This window comes from Mycteria americana, chromosome 3 (assembly GCF_035582795.1).
Source record: "Mycteria americana isolate JAX WOST 10 ecotype Jacksonville Zoo and Gardens chromosome 3, USCA_MyAme_1.0, whole genome shotgun sequence".
NCBI lineage: Eukaryota > Metazoa > Chordata > Aves > Ciconiiformes > Ciconiidae > Mycteria > Mycteria americana.
This window is the reverse complement of record NC_134367.1, coordinates 79,690,053-79,707,637: the sequence shown is the minus strand read 5'-3', so window position 1 is coordinate 79,707,637 and position 17,585 is coordinate 79,690,053. Positions and strand designations below refer to the sequence as shown.

Genomic DNA, 17,585 nt, shown 5'->3' with positions numbered 1-17,585 from the left:
AGGGATGAAGCAAATTGGCACTGTGCTACAGTTATCTTAGGCAGGGGGAGACAGCAGTGGTCCAGGCACAGAAGAGTCAGAGGCTGTAGGAGATTATAGAGCCCAACACTGAAGGTAGCCACTCCAATCTCACCTCCTTCTTAATGAAACCATTAATGCCAAAATAGTCTTTTTTCTTTTTCTTTTTTTTTTTTTCTTTTCCAGGTACATATAGACTGTGGTGAGCTTTAGACAGAAGAGAGGGACAGAGAACCTGCAAACAAAGCAGGTAGTGACAGGCATGACCAGCCAACATAGTTCACGGCAGAGTCCAGACATGCAATTAAAGCAAAATGCATCTCTCTCTTTTAGAGCAGATTGAGTGGAGTGGTATTGTCATTTAACCTCCGAGAGTCTTCTCAGGCTGTAGCGGTGTCCGCTCTCTCTGTGCTTATTTATCTGAGTCATTAATAAGTCATATCAGAGTCATTCACTTCCCATGTGAGGTTACGGGAGAAAGGCATGTCTGGGTGCTCCTTGGTAGTCAGAAAGGAAAGGCTGCCAAGGACAAGGAGCCCGAGCTGTGTGCGGCAGGCGGAGAAAGCTCTTCGGTGTCTGGATCACACTGAGATTCATTAGTTTTTGAAGAAAAGCTGAAAAATGTGATTATGTTGGGGAGGTGGGGGTGCAGCTGTAAGTCTGCGTGCTTGCAGTATAGTGAGCAGCTCAAAATTACAGCCTGTAAATAGATGTACATATTTAACCTCTTAGAAGGGCTGTAGCTCCCTGCTGTAGTACATGAAGAATAGTAATACTTACCATTTAGATTGTGCTTTCTATTTTCAGAGCTGTGCCAGCGTTAGGTATTTTAATGTAAAGAGGGCGGGTAATCTGTGAACAGGATTTTAAGCTTTTCGATTCGGGGGGGGGGGGGGTGGGGGTGGGAGGTGTGTGTCAATGTTATTTTGTACACTCCCCAGAACAAAAGGAGGTTCAGAGCCTTCTGCTCTGGCAGTGGGGTCATGGTGTCTGTCAGCCTTCTCCCAGGAGAGACTCTCATGCGGGAGCTGATTTCTTCTCGGATCTGACCACCATAGCCCTCAGTAATTATAGCAGCGTTGAAATTCCGAGCTAAAAACAGCAGTGCAGCATGTGCCTATGCCCCATGTGATTCAGAAAGCAGGAAATTGAAAGAGCCTGACTGAGGGGAGAGGGAGTGCAAGGCAATAGACACATCTAATATTTATCTCGAACCTGCTACGCCGGGGACGCAGGAGCTGTCATCCGCTGGGCTGATTATGCACGCAGCCACAGCACAGCCTGATTGGACGTAGTAGGACCTCAGGCGAGGGGGAGAGGGAGCGGAGAGCGAGTTCGGCTCGCCGCACCGAAATGTAAACACGGGGCAGCGAGGGGAGCCTGACGCCTTTACGCTCCGGACTGCGAGCAGCAGGCTCCCATGGCCCCGGCAACGCACCTCCCGCAGGTCCGGCTGTGCCCGGCCTGATGAGCAGAAGCAGCAGCGGAGCCCTGGGAGGCTCGCCCGCCCGCCCGCGGGCGTGAGGCGGGGGCGATGGGGCCGCGCTAGCTCTCTCCGGCGGCTCCTCCGTGCTCCGCGCCGCGGCTGGGACGGGGCGATGGACATGAACATGAAGAAGTTCACAGTGCGTCGGTTCTTCTCGGTCTATCTCCGCAAAAAATCTCGGTCAAAGAGCTCGAGCCTAAGCAGATTTGAGGTAAAATTCGCCTTGACTTTGTTCAACGTAGCAAATCCCGCTAGGCGCTGGTAACAGAGACGCCAGAGAATGCCGGTGCTTCCTGACGGGATACGGAGTTCGAGGGGGTCTGTCCCTGGAGGTGGTCATGTTCGCACCTGAGGTTCTTTGTTTCGGTGTAATTCAGTGCTTTTTCTCGGTAGTGTTCAATATGCTGTATAATGTATTTAGTGTGTTGCTAAGGCTCCTTTTATCAGCCTGGCAGGGGAGGAGGAAGCTGGTTCAGGACATCGTGAAGTTGTAGGAAATAATTACAGACCCACTTAAATTACCACAAATGGCACTATACTTTGCAGTAGCCTCATATTTTAGTCTTCCTCCCCTGTGCACATACCGTTCTTTCTCAGTGCCAGATTTCCAAATAATTAATCAATTCGCTAGTGCCTTTTATATACACATATGTAAGATAGGGATTTTCTTGCCTGTTTGTCTGTAGGTTCTCATGCTTGCACAGATTTTTGCGTTTATCTTCTCTCCCATGCATCCTGGTTTGTTTATTTATTTATTTATTTCGTTGTAAGGAGAAGTTGTTCTTCAGGAGCAGGGGGACGATGTCAAGTTAAGCCTACAGCAATTCAGCAGTGTGGGGGGCTGGAGGCAGTTCAAGTCGGAGGTATTAGCAGATAGGAATGTGTGAATGGGGTAGAACCAGGATTTCTGCCTCCCTTCCTTGAGCCATTGTTCTTCAGCCCTATATTTGGAGCTGTGAATAGTCGGCAGGATGTGAGATCAATTGAATAGATGTCAGTTATATTTATATTGTTCACTTTATCATTGCAGATGATCTGCAACCTCTGCATTAAAATAGAGGTAGATGGGGCCTGATTCCCCTCTGTCTCACATTTTTTTTTTTTTATGCTGGTGTACTTCAATTGACCTCCGAGGAGTTACTCTGATTTGCACCGGTATTCCCAGGAGGAGGATTAGTCTCATGCTGTGTGAATACATTTTAATACGTTATTCCCTTAGTGTCCTATTTAAAGCACCAGGTAATTGTTCGAACATAAAGTTCTTCATGTGTCATTGCTTAACAGGACATGCAGAAAAGCAGAGGTTTGGGGCGGTGTGTTTTGTTGGGTTTTTTTCTTTCTTAATGCTTTAAAATCAGCTTTCTTGAAAAATGATCATGTAAGGTACCTAATTTTATTTCACTCACTGAATAGTCATGCCATGCATTTAAAAAAACTAATAAATGAAAGTTGTTGAAGCTCCCTCCTTGCACCAGCCCTGTCCCTCTAGGACTGTGGGGAGAGGGGGGCAACCCTTCCTTTCCCTGTTGTGAACCCAGAATTGCAAAGGCTAATCTGAAATAGATGTTCCTTGTAACACACTGTAAATTCATGAAGCTCGTGTTCCACCAGAGCCAGCAGAAAGTAGCCCTGGAGTCACCGAGTTACACGAAGGAGTTCTGACACAGATGAGTGTCTTTGCAGGCTGCCAGTGTCAGGGTGCGATGTTAGGAGGGGAGGTGATGTTGAGACAGCAGGGCTCCACCAGACCTCGTAACTATTCATTTGATAGTGCCATAGTTTGGGAGAAATAGATTCCACCACACTAATTATTTAATTTCCTGGGTAGTCTAGCATGAATGACCAGTACGACTCAGCATTTGTAACAGGCCAGACCCTCGCTTCATTTAAAATAAAAAAAAAAAAGTTTTTACAACCCCTTTGATCATCAGTATTACATTAGATTTACTGGACTTTTTCGATATCTATGAAATAGTTTTCCCTTATGTGAGTTGTCTTGTAATGATTTTTTTTTTCTGAATTTAAATAATTTGCTTCAAGAAGCAGCCTGATACGTATCCTACCACACACGTACGTTCAGAGCGTTTTGTCCCCTTCCCTCCTCTCTCCCTTGACTTGGCAGTAATGACCAACTTTATGTAAAGTGACTCAGTATTATAATGCAACAGGGAATAGGGGTTGTTCTAACCAGGAAGAAAAAATGATTCATAAAATTTGTTCTGCTATTTAAGTGTGAAAATCATCAGAGATGTTCCTGATGATTCTGTGATTTCCATCCCTGAGTACTTCTGTGTATAAATTTGTAATTGTAGGCTAATGAGCACTTGTCAGCCAAACAGAAAGTGCAAGGAAGCCTCTTGGTAGTTGAACTTTTAGAAGTCAGAATATTCTTCATCCCAATAAATAGGTATTTTTAAAGAGGCAGTAAAAAGGCACAGGTTATTACATCATTGAATAAGTAAAAGTAAAATAAAGAGAAGAAATTTGGAGAACACGCATGTGGCATTGCTTTGCTTACCGTGCGTTAGCTAATGTACCTGGCAGAAGTTATGTGTTGCTAGATGACATCTGAAATTTCCAAGGGGATTGTTGTTCCTAGGTCGTGTGGGATTTTTGTTGTGGTGTTCTTTTGGCCAGACGGGAAAGAGGGTTGAAGGGTTTAAGACAGATACTCCTGGATTCAAGCCTTTGATATCTTTAAAACACCACTGTTAGAATAGATTCAAAATAATATAATATTAGTTATTAATATCATATGATTAATTACTTTTTCTGCTGTGCTCTTCTGCTGTGCTTTAAATTCACTTGCAGTGAGCTTCATAACTTACAGAGCAGGGATATAGATGCAGAAAATGACTTAGCAAATCACAGCTTGTAACTTGACCTTTACTTAATCGTTTCATATGCCAATATCATTGCTATATCTGAGACAACAAGATCATTGCCTTAGGTAGACAGGTAGGTTTCACACTTTGTCCTGCTAAAGGAGGTGGAGCACACTTTGTAAATGAGATATTACAGGGGTTTTGTTTCATCTTGCCTAAAACGTGTGCCCTTTTTATTATTCTGGGAAAACCTGGCTGAAATTTGAACTTATTTGGCTACGCTTTTGGGTTTTCAGTTTATATTATTTTTCAGTATGGCCTGTGTTGCCCTTCATTTATAAGGTATCTAGTGATGTAATTTCATTAAATGTGCAGAGCCAAGCTTTGCCCTTCTGCATGCACACTGAGTTCTTATTGAAGTCAGCTGAAAATCCAGCGAAGTCAATGGGAACTGCATGTGAGCATCGAGAGAAGGGCTTTGTTTATGGTTCTTGCTGAGTGTTGATGAACATGAATGTGAAACCATCAGGAGAAAGTACGCACGGCGTGGATCTGCTAAAGACTTTGAGCCCCAGTGGAATGCATCTTACAGCAGTGAGCAATATCCCTTGATTTATAAATCACAAGTTAAATATGCCGTTTGAATAAGTTAGGAAAGACCTAAGCATGTAAAGAATTTGATAATATTTATTCCAGTGACACAGAAGCCTTTCTTGGTTTTTTTTGAGAAAATGACCAATTAAAACATTGCCATTGATTCTACTGGGAGATGTTTCTGACTGTTGCATTCCTGATGTATTTTTAATTCATTATTCTTATTCTTTAATTCTTTTAATTCTTGTTTTGTCTTACTGGTAGTGGTGAATCCAAATTCTGTTTAGTCTAGGTATGGGCCTTAGAGCCTACCAGAGTTCTTGAAAACTACTTCAAAATTAATTTGGAGCCTGGTGTGTCTCGGCATAGTCAGTTGTGAGAGGCAGGACCTCCTGTGGGTGATTCAAGTCTGGGTCCTCCTTGGGTTCCAGCACTGGCACGTAGGAAATGGAAGCAAGCCTATGCAGTCTGGTAAGGAATAGTGCAGAAGGACTGGCACGGGCTTTATAATACTTTGTTATGAGAGATTTTCGGTTCTAATCTTCAGCTCTGATTCTGATTTTCTACAGGCTTAAGTTACAGCAACGTTAGGAAAGCAGCCAGCAAATGCTGAGCTGCACTGCTCCTTTTGCACAGTGGACTGGGGCAATGCTTCACTTGCAAACGCCTGTGAACTCTTCTGCGCTTGTATAAGGAACAATTCTGTTCTTTATCAGTAGCGTGTCCTTTATTCTGTCTTGTCTTTTTTATATTTATAGATAATAATTTTGTAGAAGAACGTATTCTTTCTGTCAGAAGTTAGACAAAAAGAGGCAAGTTAAAGAATGGAGATGGGGATTAGCAGCCCAAGATCAGCACTGCAAGGTGCAAGTCCTGAGGCAGCTTTAGTTTTTTTTTTTTTCCCCCGTGGTAATGAACATCTTTGCGATGTGTGTTCTTGTTACAGCAGAAGTTAGCGACACTATTGTAGTCTGACTTCCCCCAGCTGCAGGCAAGACTTTTATGAGGAAATGCTGCAATTCTTGTAGTCTTGCATGTCTTGCTGGGGGGAAGGGAGGCAGGGCAGGGGAGGGAGAACAGGAGGAGTGTGTAGTCCATCAGATAGGTCACTTGAGGAGCCAGGAAATCCAATTTTCAGGTTCATTTTTATAACTCGCTGTGTCATTACAGATGGTTCAGACCTCTGTGCCCTGCATTCCCCATTTGTAAAATTAAAAATGGTGATGATTTTTCAAGTCCTTTGATACAATTCTACCTATTTACATTGGTTTTGGTGGTAAGAGAGCTTACTCACATGTGTACACATTCATAATAAAGAAACTGCTCCTCAGCTCCACAAATACTTCTGACTTTATCCCAAATAAACAGTCTCTTGCGCCTCAGGCCTGCTACGTGCTCTTTCCCACAAGCCTCAAATTAACTGCTGAGCTACAGAAAGGGAAAATTAAGCAGGTAGATGTAGGGATAACTTGTCCACAGAAAAATCATAGAAAAATAGGGGTTGGAGAGGTCTAAAAACCTTTAATCTGGACTCTCCCTCCTCCTCCTCCTCAGGCAGCATCAGCTATATCTAAACTATTCCACCAAACAAAGATGTTGTTCTAACGTCTTCTTAAAGACCTCCAATGGTAAATGCCCATAACCTCCCTAGGAGGTATATTCTATAACATTATCCTTAGTGACCGAGAGCTTTTCTAATGTCTAACACAAGTTTTTCTTATGGCAATTTAAGCCAGTGTCATCTTGTCCTGCCCATTGTAACTCTGAAAAACAGATTGTTTCCTTTTCTTTGCTGTGGGATTTTTATGCATTTGAAAGCTTTTCAGGTCCCCTTTCTCAGTCTTTGCTGGATGGGAAAAATGGTTTTCCTCCTTCCTGAAAGTTAGGGACTCAGGAGCGTGACCCTGTGCCAGTCACAGCAATATTGTCAGGGAGAAGCTCTTCCTATCTTTGGATGCTAATGGTCTGTTTGAAATAAAAGTGATTTTTACAAGGACCCTGCCCTGTCAGAGACCGGTCCAAATTGTCTTTTTATGCTCCATTTCCGCCATCTAAATGCCTGCATGATGCCTTGATCCGATGGTATTTGGCATCCAGTCCAGAGCTGACAGACCCTATCTATCGGCTCTGATGCCAGATCAATTCTGACACACATCACACGATTAAACACAGACTCTGGTCACATAGCCAGGGTACATGCAGGGCATAGAGCAGGGGTCTGATATCCTCATACAACAGAAGAGGTCTTCATTTGGTTGTGGGATGCGTCCTGCCTGATCAGCTGATAGGATGTGGGCACGCATACCTTATGTGACTGGTGGTGACACGGGGGTATGGTGAACACGTGTTTGGTCATGATCACGAACAAATGATGAAAGGAATGAAACTGAGAGGTGTCTGTGGGCCAAGTAGTGGCCTGGTTCCCTGAGCCTTGGAGTACCCTGTGGGGGGGGAGCTGAACCTGGTGGACTGGTTGGAACCTGTGGGCAGCTGAGCCCCTGCCTATTAGTAATTTGGAGTAACTTAGTTTATGCAAGTGGAAAATGTGTAATTTTATTCTAGGTTTTAGCTCATAATGTTAGAACCTGTCTGACCCTGTGGCACGAAATGTCTGTTTTCAGAGGGCTGAGCTCTCCTGCACCTATTTTTATTATCAGCAGCATTCAATTCATCCATTTTTCTGCTAGTCTCAGGACTTCTTTTGTGTGTGCTTTTTGCATTTCTGTCCTCACAGGTAGCGGGAAACATTTCTAACAGACAGAAATCAGAATAAAAAAACTCCTTGTGTTTACTTGCCAGTTACTCAAGTAGAAATACTCTCATCTAAATATTTGCTAGCCAGTTTCCCTTTGTTCACTGAACAAGACTGACAGTCCTAGTTCTGCAATGATTCTGTGAGAGTATTTGCTGTTAAGAAAGACTCGAAGTGCTGCAGGGAAGCAGCGGTTAGTTCTGCACTCAGGACGCGCTTGCTCTCTGTGTGTGTGTGTGTGTGTGTGTTTGTGTGTGATGCCACCAGCTCTTACAGGGTACAGTTTCGCTTCCTGGAGAACAAAGTCTCAGGAAATGGAAAAGAATGAGTGGACCACTGAATCTGCCTTGAAAATAGCTTCCTGGCTGAGGATGTGTAAGGAAGCAAGCAATACATCTATTCAAGGTCCTCGCAGCACAGCTACCATTCACACCCAGGGAAGTGCCTTCCAGGCAAAAAGTTTGGGATGCAGGTTCCCTGAGTGGGTGCGTGCATGGTGACAGGGTGCTCACAGCATGGCTTTGGAAGACTTTGAAGGGAGCAGCCACCCTTTAGCTGTGAGATCTCCCTCACTACTTTGAAATGTACTGCTGGTATCAGTATTTCAGCAGAGCTGCTTTTACTGTGGGATGTGGGAGAGCCTAGAGCTCTTTTCTAGCTGAGCACCAGGAGTTCAAGGATACTGGAAGTGCAAACCATTGAGAGTGCGGAAGACAAAACTGTAATGTTTCCAATGAGGAAAACCTTTTTCTCAGCTAATGGTGATATTATTAGGCATTGTGTAGCAGTGCACAGGCAAGAAGGGGAGACACAGGCTGCTAGTGTGCTTTCAGATGATAAGTAATGACAGTAATCAGCTAAATACCAGATATCTTATGAAACCTAAACAAATGAGCTCATATAAACTCCAGGTGTAATTAAAGGATGTCATGCCTCTTTCCTGCAGGGCCAAATGTGGACCTATGCATGACTGGTGTTGTGGTTTAATCCCAGCCGGCAACTGAGCAGCACCAAGCTGCTTGCTCACTCCCCCCTTGGTGGGATGGGGGAGGGAATCGGAACAGTAAGAGTGAAAAAAAACCTCATGGGTTGAGATAAGAACAGTTTAATAATTGAAATAAAATAGTAATAATAATGATAGAAGAATATACAAAGCAAGTGATGCACGATGCAACTGCTCACCACCCGCCAACCGATGCCCGGCCCGCCCCCGAGCAGCGATCGCTGCCCCCCGGCCAACTCCCCCAGTTTCTATACTGAGCATGGTGCCATATGGTATGGAATAGCCCTTTGGCCAGTTGGGGTCAGCTGTCCTGGCTGTGCTCCCTCCCAGCTTCTTGTGCACCTGGCAGAGCATGGGGAGCTGAAAAGTCCTTGATTTAGTGTAAGCACTGCTTAGCAACAGCTAAAACATCAGTGTGCTATCACATTATTCTCATACTAAATCCAAAACACAGCACTACATCAGCTACTGGGAAGAAAATTAACTCTGTCCCAGCCGAAACCAGGACACTGGCAGAAGGCAGTAAATGGTACTCTTCAAGAGTTGTTATGAATAAACTGAAGGCTTTAAGAGGGGAGAAAATAGGTGTGTGGTTTTATCTATAAAATTCACCTTTACCTGATGTTAAACAACAGAGGCTACCCAGTCCTGCTAGTTTGCAGAAGTACCATCCTCCAGACAAGTTTGTGGTACCCTCTTGTGATGCCCAACAGGACAATGTCAGCTCAGTGCTGCAACATGGGGCTTCTTTAGGGATATCTGAGGGCTGGGTGGTGTGAGTTCCTGCTATATGTTATAAGTAAAAAGTAGTGGTGAGCTGAGAGTGATGGTAAGCAGGAAAAGAGATTTTTTCTCATTTAGTGTAAACGTGGAATATGTTTTATGTACATGTATATACGTTCAGGGTCTGGGATTTTATGCTGTGCATTTTTTTTTGAAGTTCTGTAGAACTCAACAAGGAAAAAATGGGTATGATTAGACATTATTTAAAGTTTATATGGAAATTTAGTTTAAAAACTACAGAATTTAGTAGAGGCTGCTGTTTTTACTGCAAATAATGAAATAATATGTAATGCACAATAAAGAATGACATTTCTGTTCCAGAGGAATATTAGAGGTTGGCCTTAAAAACTACAAAGAGAACTTAACTCTGTGCTGAATTTGTGAGTCTTTTCTATCATTATTAACAAGACTGAGCCTTAGACATCTCCATATACAAATTAACGCAAAGATGTATTCCAGACTCAAAGCTTTACCATGTCCCTAGGAAAGAAGGAATCCAGTAATTCCTTCAGCTAGCAATATGGCATGGGCTGCTGTATGCCATAGAGAGTGAATGAACTAGGTGATGGTGAGAACTGTTGTAAAATGCTCAAAAAAGTTTGACAAAGTTCAAACCTATTGGTTTGAAAGATCTGTGTATTGTAGAACGTGCTTTGGGATTGAGCCTTTTTTGGGGTGGTAATGCTCTGGAGAAACAGGGTGTGTTCTTGGCATTTGTCAAGCCTGACCATCCTACAAGTCCATACTTTGGTCCCGGGTTCTGACAGAGGACTAGCTGTGCTATGTAATTTCTATGCAAAGTGGCAAGCATTGATAAATGGTACAAAAGAAAACCTCTATAACATATGCTTATACAAGCAATTTCCTGACAAATAAGTAAAAAGGCTTGGGCAGATATTTGGTTTTTTGGTCAGGGGGAGAGAGTTTTTTCTTTTAGTGGAAATTTCTGTTGTTTTGCTAGTGAGTAACAAAGAAAATCCTGCAGCAGTGCAACTTTGTCTTCTCCGCTTCCATGTTGAGGGCAACTAGTGGACAGGTCCTGTGACTCTGGCAGATATTGTTGCTTTTAACTTCTGCATCTGCACATCTCCACACCAGTCTTTCCTGTATGAGACAATCTCCGTCTGTGACTAGAAAATGCCTGGGACAGCATTTAAATGTTGTAATTGCATACATTTTAAAGTCATCTGTCTAAACATCTTAAACCCTTCTGGATCTGCTATTAGTCTGCACAGTATCTACTTTATTCTTGTATGATTATGCATTGCAATTTTTGCTAAACTGTAATGTAAAAGCAAGGCTTTATATTAGATTATTTTCATGGCAGTTCAAGACCATTTCATATCACTGAATTTGAATTTTTGATTACTAAATGTGTACAGATGTTAAACAGTACATACTTCAAAAGTTTTTTAATAACATTTCACTATGTTGAAAAGACTCAAAACTTCTTCCTGGCAAGTAAAATGACTAATTTTTCTTCCGAAATGAACTTCTCAACATTTCATTAAATCAGTACTATCAAGATAGCTAAACCAAGACATTTTCAAAATGTGGATGGTTTTCATGTAACAACAATACAAAGGAATTTTAAAGTGTTGGCATTTTATGGCTGACTTCAAACACATTGCAGAGACTTAATTTGAAAGAATATATGCCTCTCTGGAGAAGATGTTGTATCTGTCCTTGTTTTGCAGATATTCATACCCTTGGGAGTTACCTTCTCCTTTCTATGTGGCAACCAGTGAAATAGGCACAAAAGGAGGAAAGGAAAGTGTGGTAGTTAATCTTAGTTCTTCCTTTTGCGTTCTGTCAACTTCTCTTCATCTTCTTCCAAAGGAGGACCACGTGTTTAGGCTCACTCGAGAAGTGGGTGGAAGTGTGTTATGTGAATCCACACAGAAAAAGCGCTGTGTGGTGTAAAGGCAGGAAAGCCCCCACTGAAGCAGACATCAGCTAATCCCTCTCAGTCTCTCCAGCGTTGCAAAGCTGTCTGGGTTTATGATGCCTGCCACTCTGAGGTAACAAAACTGTTTCATTGTTGTTATTGAAGCCTCCTTTGTCCATGGAGAAGTTCTAGCAATTGTTAAGCAGAAAATACATAAAGCCACTAAAGCAGAAGTTGGGTCAAACTAAGCTGGGGGGGAGTGGGGAGAGACTTTGCTTCCTCCTTTAAAAACTTTTAATGTACGTTATCCTTAGTTTGGTGGCTAACTCCAGCCTTTATGTCATAAGGATAAGCACTTGTGGGGTATAAGCCTGGAAAAAAAAGACAGTTGCACGTACCATGTTAACTGCAAACTGATACAAGAAAAAAAAAATCACCAGTGTTACCAGAGCTGGAGAGAAACCACAGTTTCCCATGATCTGTAACTGAGAATTTTTTTTCACTGTGATTTCAATTTTTTTTGCATTTGCAGAATTGAAGAATCCTTACTAAAAGCATACTTCAAACACACCTGCATTTTTTCTTCCACATTTTTGTGAAAAAGTTAATGTCACATCATAATATATTGAGCGGCAATGCTGGTAAGGATGGTGGGCAGCAGAACTTACTATGCCTGCAGAGTAAGTGTAGACAATATTTACTTACCTACTTCCATCTGTTCCACCAGTGCAAATATGGCAGCATCTAGATGTTCTCTTTTCCCTTCCTACAGCTGTTAATGCCATTGAGGCTCTAGCATCCCTTCTTGCACAGCAGAGAAATTCAATATGTATTTACTTTTTTCTGAAAGGCCATGTGCTGAAAAAAAAAAAAGTCTAATGGCATCTTTTGCCTGATGGTATGAAATGAATTTCTAAAAGCCTCCTCAAAAATAGGGATTTTGTAATCTAGCAAAAAATGTCTCTTTTTTTTTCCCAGATGGGAAATCCTATATGGGGCATAAGAAGGAATACCATTAATGGTTCTGAGGACCGTCACTTCCAAAGCATACGCTACCTATATAGTGATCAGCTGCTGAAAGATACTAATTTTACTCTTATTGTCTTTTTGAAAATATTCTCTCCAAACATCAGGATGAAGTTTACATGCTAATTTACTTTTGAAAATTGGTATTGCTCTATTAAAGGGTGTAAGTTACCTATAATCATATTGTTTGCTTAGGAAAAGATAATGTTGCCAACTACCTGTTCTTCCCTTGCTTGGTTTAAAAGCGTGTTCTCCTTCTGTAACAGGCTTATAAAAGAAGCCATAAAATTCATTTGAGTGGTGTTTGCATTGAAAGAAATGCTATAGCAGGCAGACATTTGTGATATTATGGGAGTTGTTGTTCTAGGTCATCTTTCTCTGTGTGGAAGGTTTTCCCTGGAGTTGTACGGAAAGTCTTAAGTTTTTGATGTAATATTTTTATCTTTCTCATAATGCATGTCAACTGAGTGGATTAAAAATGTCATCTTTTCTAATGCAGACAATCTGGGTCATTTCAAAAACAGAGGTTTTTGAAGAGCCTTATTTATGAAAAATGGGTCAGTCCTTTGCTTCCCCTCTTGACCACTTGTTCTTTTCTTGATCAGTTTAGGTTTTTTTCTCTGCCTCTTCTTTTGTGCTCATCTGTTCCTCCCTGTTGTTTTCCACATGCACAACCATGGCAATTATAACCCATCCGCGGGGAAGTGGGGACTTACAAAACGCTTAACGTACTGTACACACCACAGCCAAAAGAAAGTTTGCCCTTTTTCCCTTGCTTTTTAAATCTTTTTGCTGGTGCGACCTTCATGGGACTGAGACAGAAATAAGAATAGAGCTCTCTCCATGGAGTACCACTATGGTCTGCAAGCACTCATTTATCTTTCTGGTGATCAGAGAGCTGTCACTGTCTGGGATTTTGTATCATCTCTTAGGGAGACACATCAACTCCCCATTTTCGAGTTACTGAGGAGAAGAAATTAAGTTGTTCTGCCCTTCTGGGATATGATTCTTTACACGTGTCTTCAGGCTTTTCTTCCCTCTCGTAAATAAAGGTTGAGGATTTGAACGCGCTGCGCGCTGGCGTGTAGACTCCCACGGCTGGACCACGGAAATGCTGAGCTCCGCGCAGATGGAAACAGTGCCCCCGAGACCAGGCTCTTGGCTCCTGGTGTCTACCGAAACTCTCACTTTGCCTTCTCAGATGTTTCCCTTGTAAGGTAACAGTTCTGCTTTTTCCTTCTCCCTTGCCCTATCATTCATCTGAATCAGCTTTTTTAATTCATGCTTTAGACTCAGACAATGGGAATCACATGTTTTTGCTTTTCTTGTACTGCCTCTGTTTTGGTACTTTCCACCCTCAGTTTACTGAGGTAACTCGAGAGTCATCAGTAAAAACAAAGCTCTGTTTGAGGAAGTGCTGATTCAGAGGACACGCTCAGCCCGAGGCTGGGCAATGGCCAAATAGCTCCAAAGCGTATCCCAGATACAGAGCTTACTACATATCTTAGAAATGTCCCCCCCTCCTATACCATAGTCCTTACCTATTTCTCTTCAAATGGCTCTGCATCCTGGCTTTCCATAGTTCAAATGTCTTGTGATAGCTTCTCTTTCAGGGAGAGCAGAAACAAAACCTCCTAGAGTCCCCTTGCATCACAGGCTCCCGAATGTATTGTTGAGGGTTTCGTACCTATGACTCAACTCTGCTTCCAACTGAGCGTGAACGTCTGTCTGGGATTTTAGCTCTATATAGTACCATTTGCACAGCACTGTACTCTGTTTTTAAAACATGGTTACTATGGCATCTACAATATCTTGGAAAATAGTAAGATGTTACCATTTTGCTTTGCATGACAATTTTTGGTCCTGTTTTGCCCGTGTGTTTTCACTCTCTGGGTTTTCTTTTGAACTTTGAACAAAACATCTCAAAGTGAAAATCAGCTGCCAAATTTGGTCCATTGTCATTTCAGATATGTAAGTCCTACAAAGCCTGATGGCTTCGCAGGGTTTCTGCTTGGTCATCATCCATTTCAACTTGCTGAAAGGAGTAAACTTGTGTAGTTGTTCATCTTGGGATTTTCATGACAAATTTCAAACTAGCCTGCATTAATTTAGGCATTTATGATAAAAAGATCTTCCATTCAAAGCACCTTACCCTGTTAGTTAAGGGCTACTTCTCCTTTTAAGTTTACGATGCTATAAAGCCTAAACCAGTGCAAACCTACGCAATTCAAAGCAAAAGGAAAAGCAAATCCAATTGCTCTTTTTTTCCCCCTGGAATTGTAATCAGATCTGAATCAGAAGAAAACTTGTATTGCTTTTGTTGTGACACTTAACACATTACCAGACTGGCATTGTTGTTGTTGATATAGCAGTATTCCTTCCTCCCTGCCAAAACGCAAGATGTAACAGAATGCATTAACAACCTACTCGAGGTAAACCTCCGTGGCTTCTGTCTGTCTCCTGGTTGGTGGCCTCAAGTTACCAACAAGGACTACAGCAAACAAACGTTGCCTTCTATTTAAGTGCATCTTAAATTATTACCAACTTCTGGGCTAGCACAAAGCTGGCGTCCTCATAACTGGACGCGTAAAGGAGAGCTATCCCCTGGCCAAGCCTGTGAACCTGGCAGGCTAAGTTTGCTTAAGATGGAGGTTGAAGTGTCGGATGGCAACACATCTGGATCTGAAATCACAATATTCTAGACATTTGGCCTCTATAATTATATTGAGATTGTTAAATCTGGAATCTCCTTTTTTCTCAGTGTAATTCTAACTGTTGCCTAACTGGATCTTAGATAGTGTCTTGTTCTTTCCTCCTAAATTGAAAAATCTTCAAGGCATAGGAGAAAGAAACAGTCAAGTTGTAGGTGGCAGGCGCTTTGATATATGTGTGTGCACCAAGAGTGTTGTATTCATAGAAGATTTTTCTCTATCTATCTATCTATCTATCTATATATCTATTTTCATTAAATAAAACCAAAGTAAGCGAATTTTGAGGTGCTGACGTTCCCAGCCAGCAGTGGATGGATGAGGTGTTCTGTTACTCCAGCAGAGGCAGGTTTCCTTGTATGCAAACCAAAAATGTCAGGTTCTTACATTGTTTCTCATTTACTTTTCTGAAACGGTGATCTGTCAGCGTGCTGTGTGCCTGTAGCGCAGTGATCTGAAGGGGATCGTCTGTGTATGAACACAGGAAATCACTGACAAACTGAATGGTTGTTGATTTGGATTCATTTTTAGCCTAGTTTCCTAAAGAAATGAAGCTTTATACATCCCCCCCCCCCCCCCCCCCCCCCAGCCATTTGCTTTGAAACCATTGTCAACTTCAACAGAGACAGACAGAAGAATAGCTTCTTAAAGACATAACGTTCATGTAAGACTCATGAAAATAGGGGGCTAGACAAAGAGACCCCACTAGTACCACAAAATTAAGGAACAGGGGGAACAAGAGTGGAAGCATACTCCTTAGCCACTAAAGAAGCCAAGCAGAGGGAAATGGCAGGAACGAGGGGACAACTTGATAAGAAATGGATTCATCACCGTGCTGTTTGCAGAACAGTTTCTATACTTGAACGCCAGGAAGCAAGCTAGGATTTTTTTTGTGAGGAGTATATTTAGATTTGCTGCAGAAACAAGTGGATCAGTCTATTTACCTGTATAAATATTTGGGCTTTGAAATACTGTAGTCCCCAATAATGAGATTATTTATCATAATAGTGCAATCTTTTACTAATATTTTTCCCATACTATGTAATAAGCTAGCTCTTTTGTTTTAGCAATTCCTGCTTCTAATCTAATGGGTGAGGCAGAAGAAGTAACTAGTACCAGTATTTTGTCAAGGTTACTGAGATGCTTTTGATACAAGGGAGAGGCAACATAGCATGATGCTGGCTGTTTTTCTCCTTGGAATCCAGTGATCATCTTGTGTTGAAATATATTAAAGATGTTTGTTTGGAGCTACTTATAATATGGTGTACTGAGGGGGAAAAAGAGGCATTGTACTATAATTTATGGAGAAAAACTCACAGAATTTAACATCAAATGACTGATTTATCAGTAGCATTTTTTTAACAATCCTATAGATGTTAATGGAAAGTGTAGGCTGCCAAAGTAAGAATTCATCAGAAAAATTATCATAGTATGATAACTCACAAGGTTTTAGAATGCTTGTTACAGAATTATAATTAGAGCATCAGTGTTTGCTTGAAACATCCTGTCTTGCTAGCTGATATTGGCTTTGCTGACATGAATAATTAATTCCTCTGGATAAAAGTGGATATTTAGAATGCCTAGTGAGAGAGGCTTTGGAGTGTGCAGTGAGGAGTCCTCAGGCAGGAATCTTTGGAGCAAGCAAGTCTAGGAAGAATATTGTTTTTTACTTGTGCTCTCCTTGAAATAATGCATTATAACAACTACAAAATTCCATTGGATATGACCATCTTTATACACTATCAAATTACTTAAATAGTTTGATGTCTCATATTTGCATGCTGAATAGTCAAGTGGGTCAATATAGAAAATTTTGACATTTTCTGATGATTGCAGGATGTATAAATAGCAAAGTAAGATTTCTGCATGGTGAGATACTGTGGACCTGCTAAATTTCTTAGCCAAGCTCTGCCTATATACCTGTGCCCCACAACCTGGAATTAAAACTGGCCTGGTTTGTACAGCCTCCTTACCCTTTGCCTCTGAATTACAAATGAGACTTTAATGCATACAAGGGGAGTCAGGGACTTACGTGATCACGTATAACAAATGTTTTACGCTAACCAGATTATACACATCTTTATGTCAGACGGTTTGTTCTGTTGTTCGCAATAAAGGGAACATAAGCAAATAATGCCAAGTGGTATTTTTGCTCCATTTTAGGACAGTTTCTGAACCAGATTCAGAATATATAATATATAAGGAATATGTTGTAATTACAGCCACACTTTGTATGTATGTAACATTTATATGAATAATGCAGGTAACAGGGTGAATACGTATAGTATGGCAGTTTTTCCATGGAAAATGCTACTAAGAGGATTAGAGTTTGATCTCATAATACCATATGCAACCTCTCATTGACTCAGAGTGGAGGTTTGTTTAGTTCTGCTGGACACCAGACAGATTAGCAGCTCAGGTTTTTGCTGCTGACATTCCTTCTGGACTAAAAATTACTACAAAGTGCACTTTTTTTTTATTCATGGAACTCTCTCCTCCAAA

At 41.6% G+C, this 17,585-nt stretch overlaps 1 protein-coding gene across 1 annotated transcript in view; it reads left to right on the top strand.

Moving 5' to 3' along the window:
* Nucleotides 1–1,241: 1,241 nt before the first annotated feature.
* Nucleotides 1,242–17,585, top strand: part of RPS6KA2 (ribosomal protein S6 kinase A2) — a 179,542-nt gene continuing 163,198 nt past the window's right edge. The window contains exon 1 of the mRNA XM_075499116.1: nucleotides 1,242–1,715. Within this exon, the coding sequence (XP_075355231.1) occupies nucleotides 1,617–1,715 (99 nt within the window). The 5' untranslated portion in view covers nucleotides 1,242–1,616. The remainder of the gene's footprint in view (nucleotides 1,716–17,585) is intronic.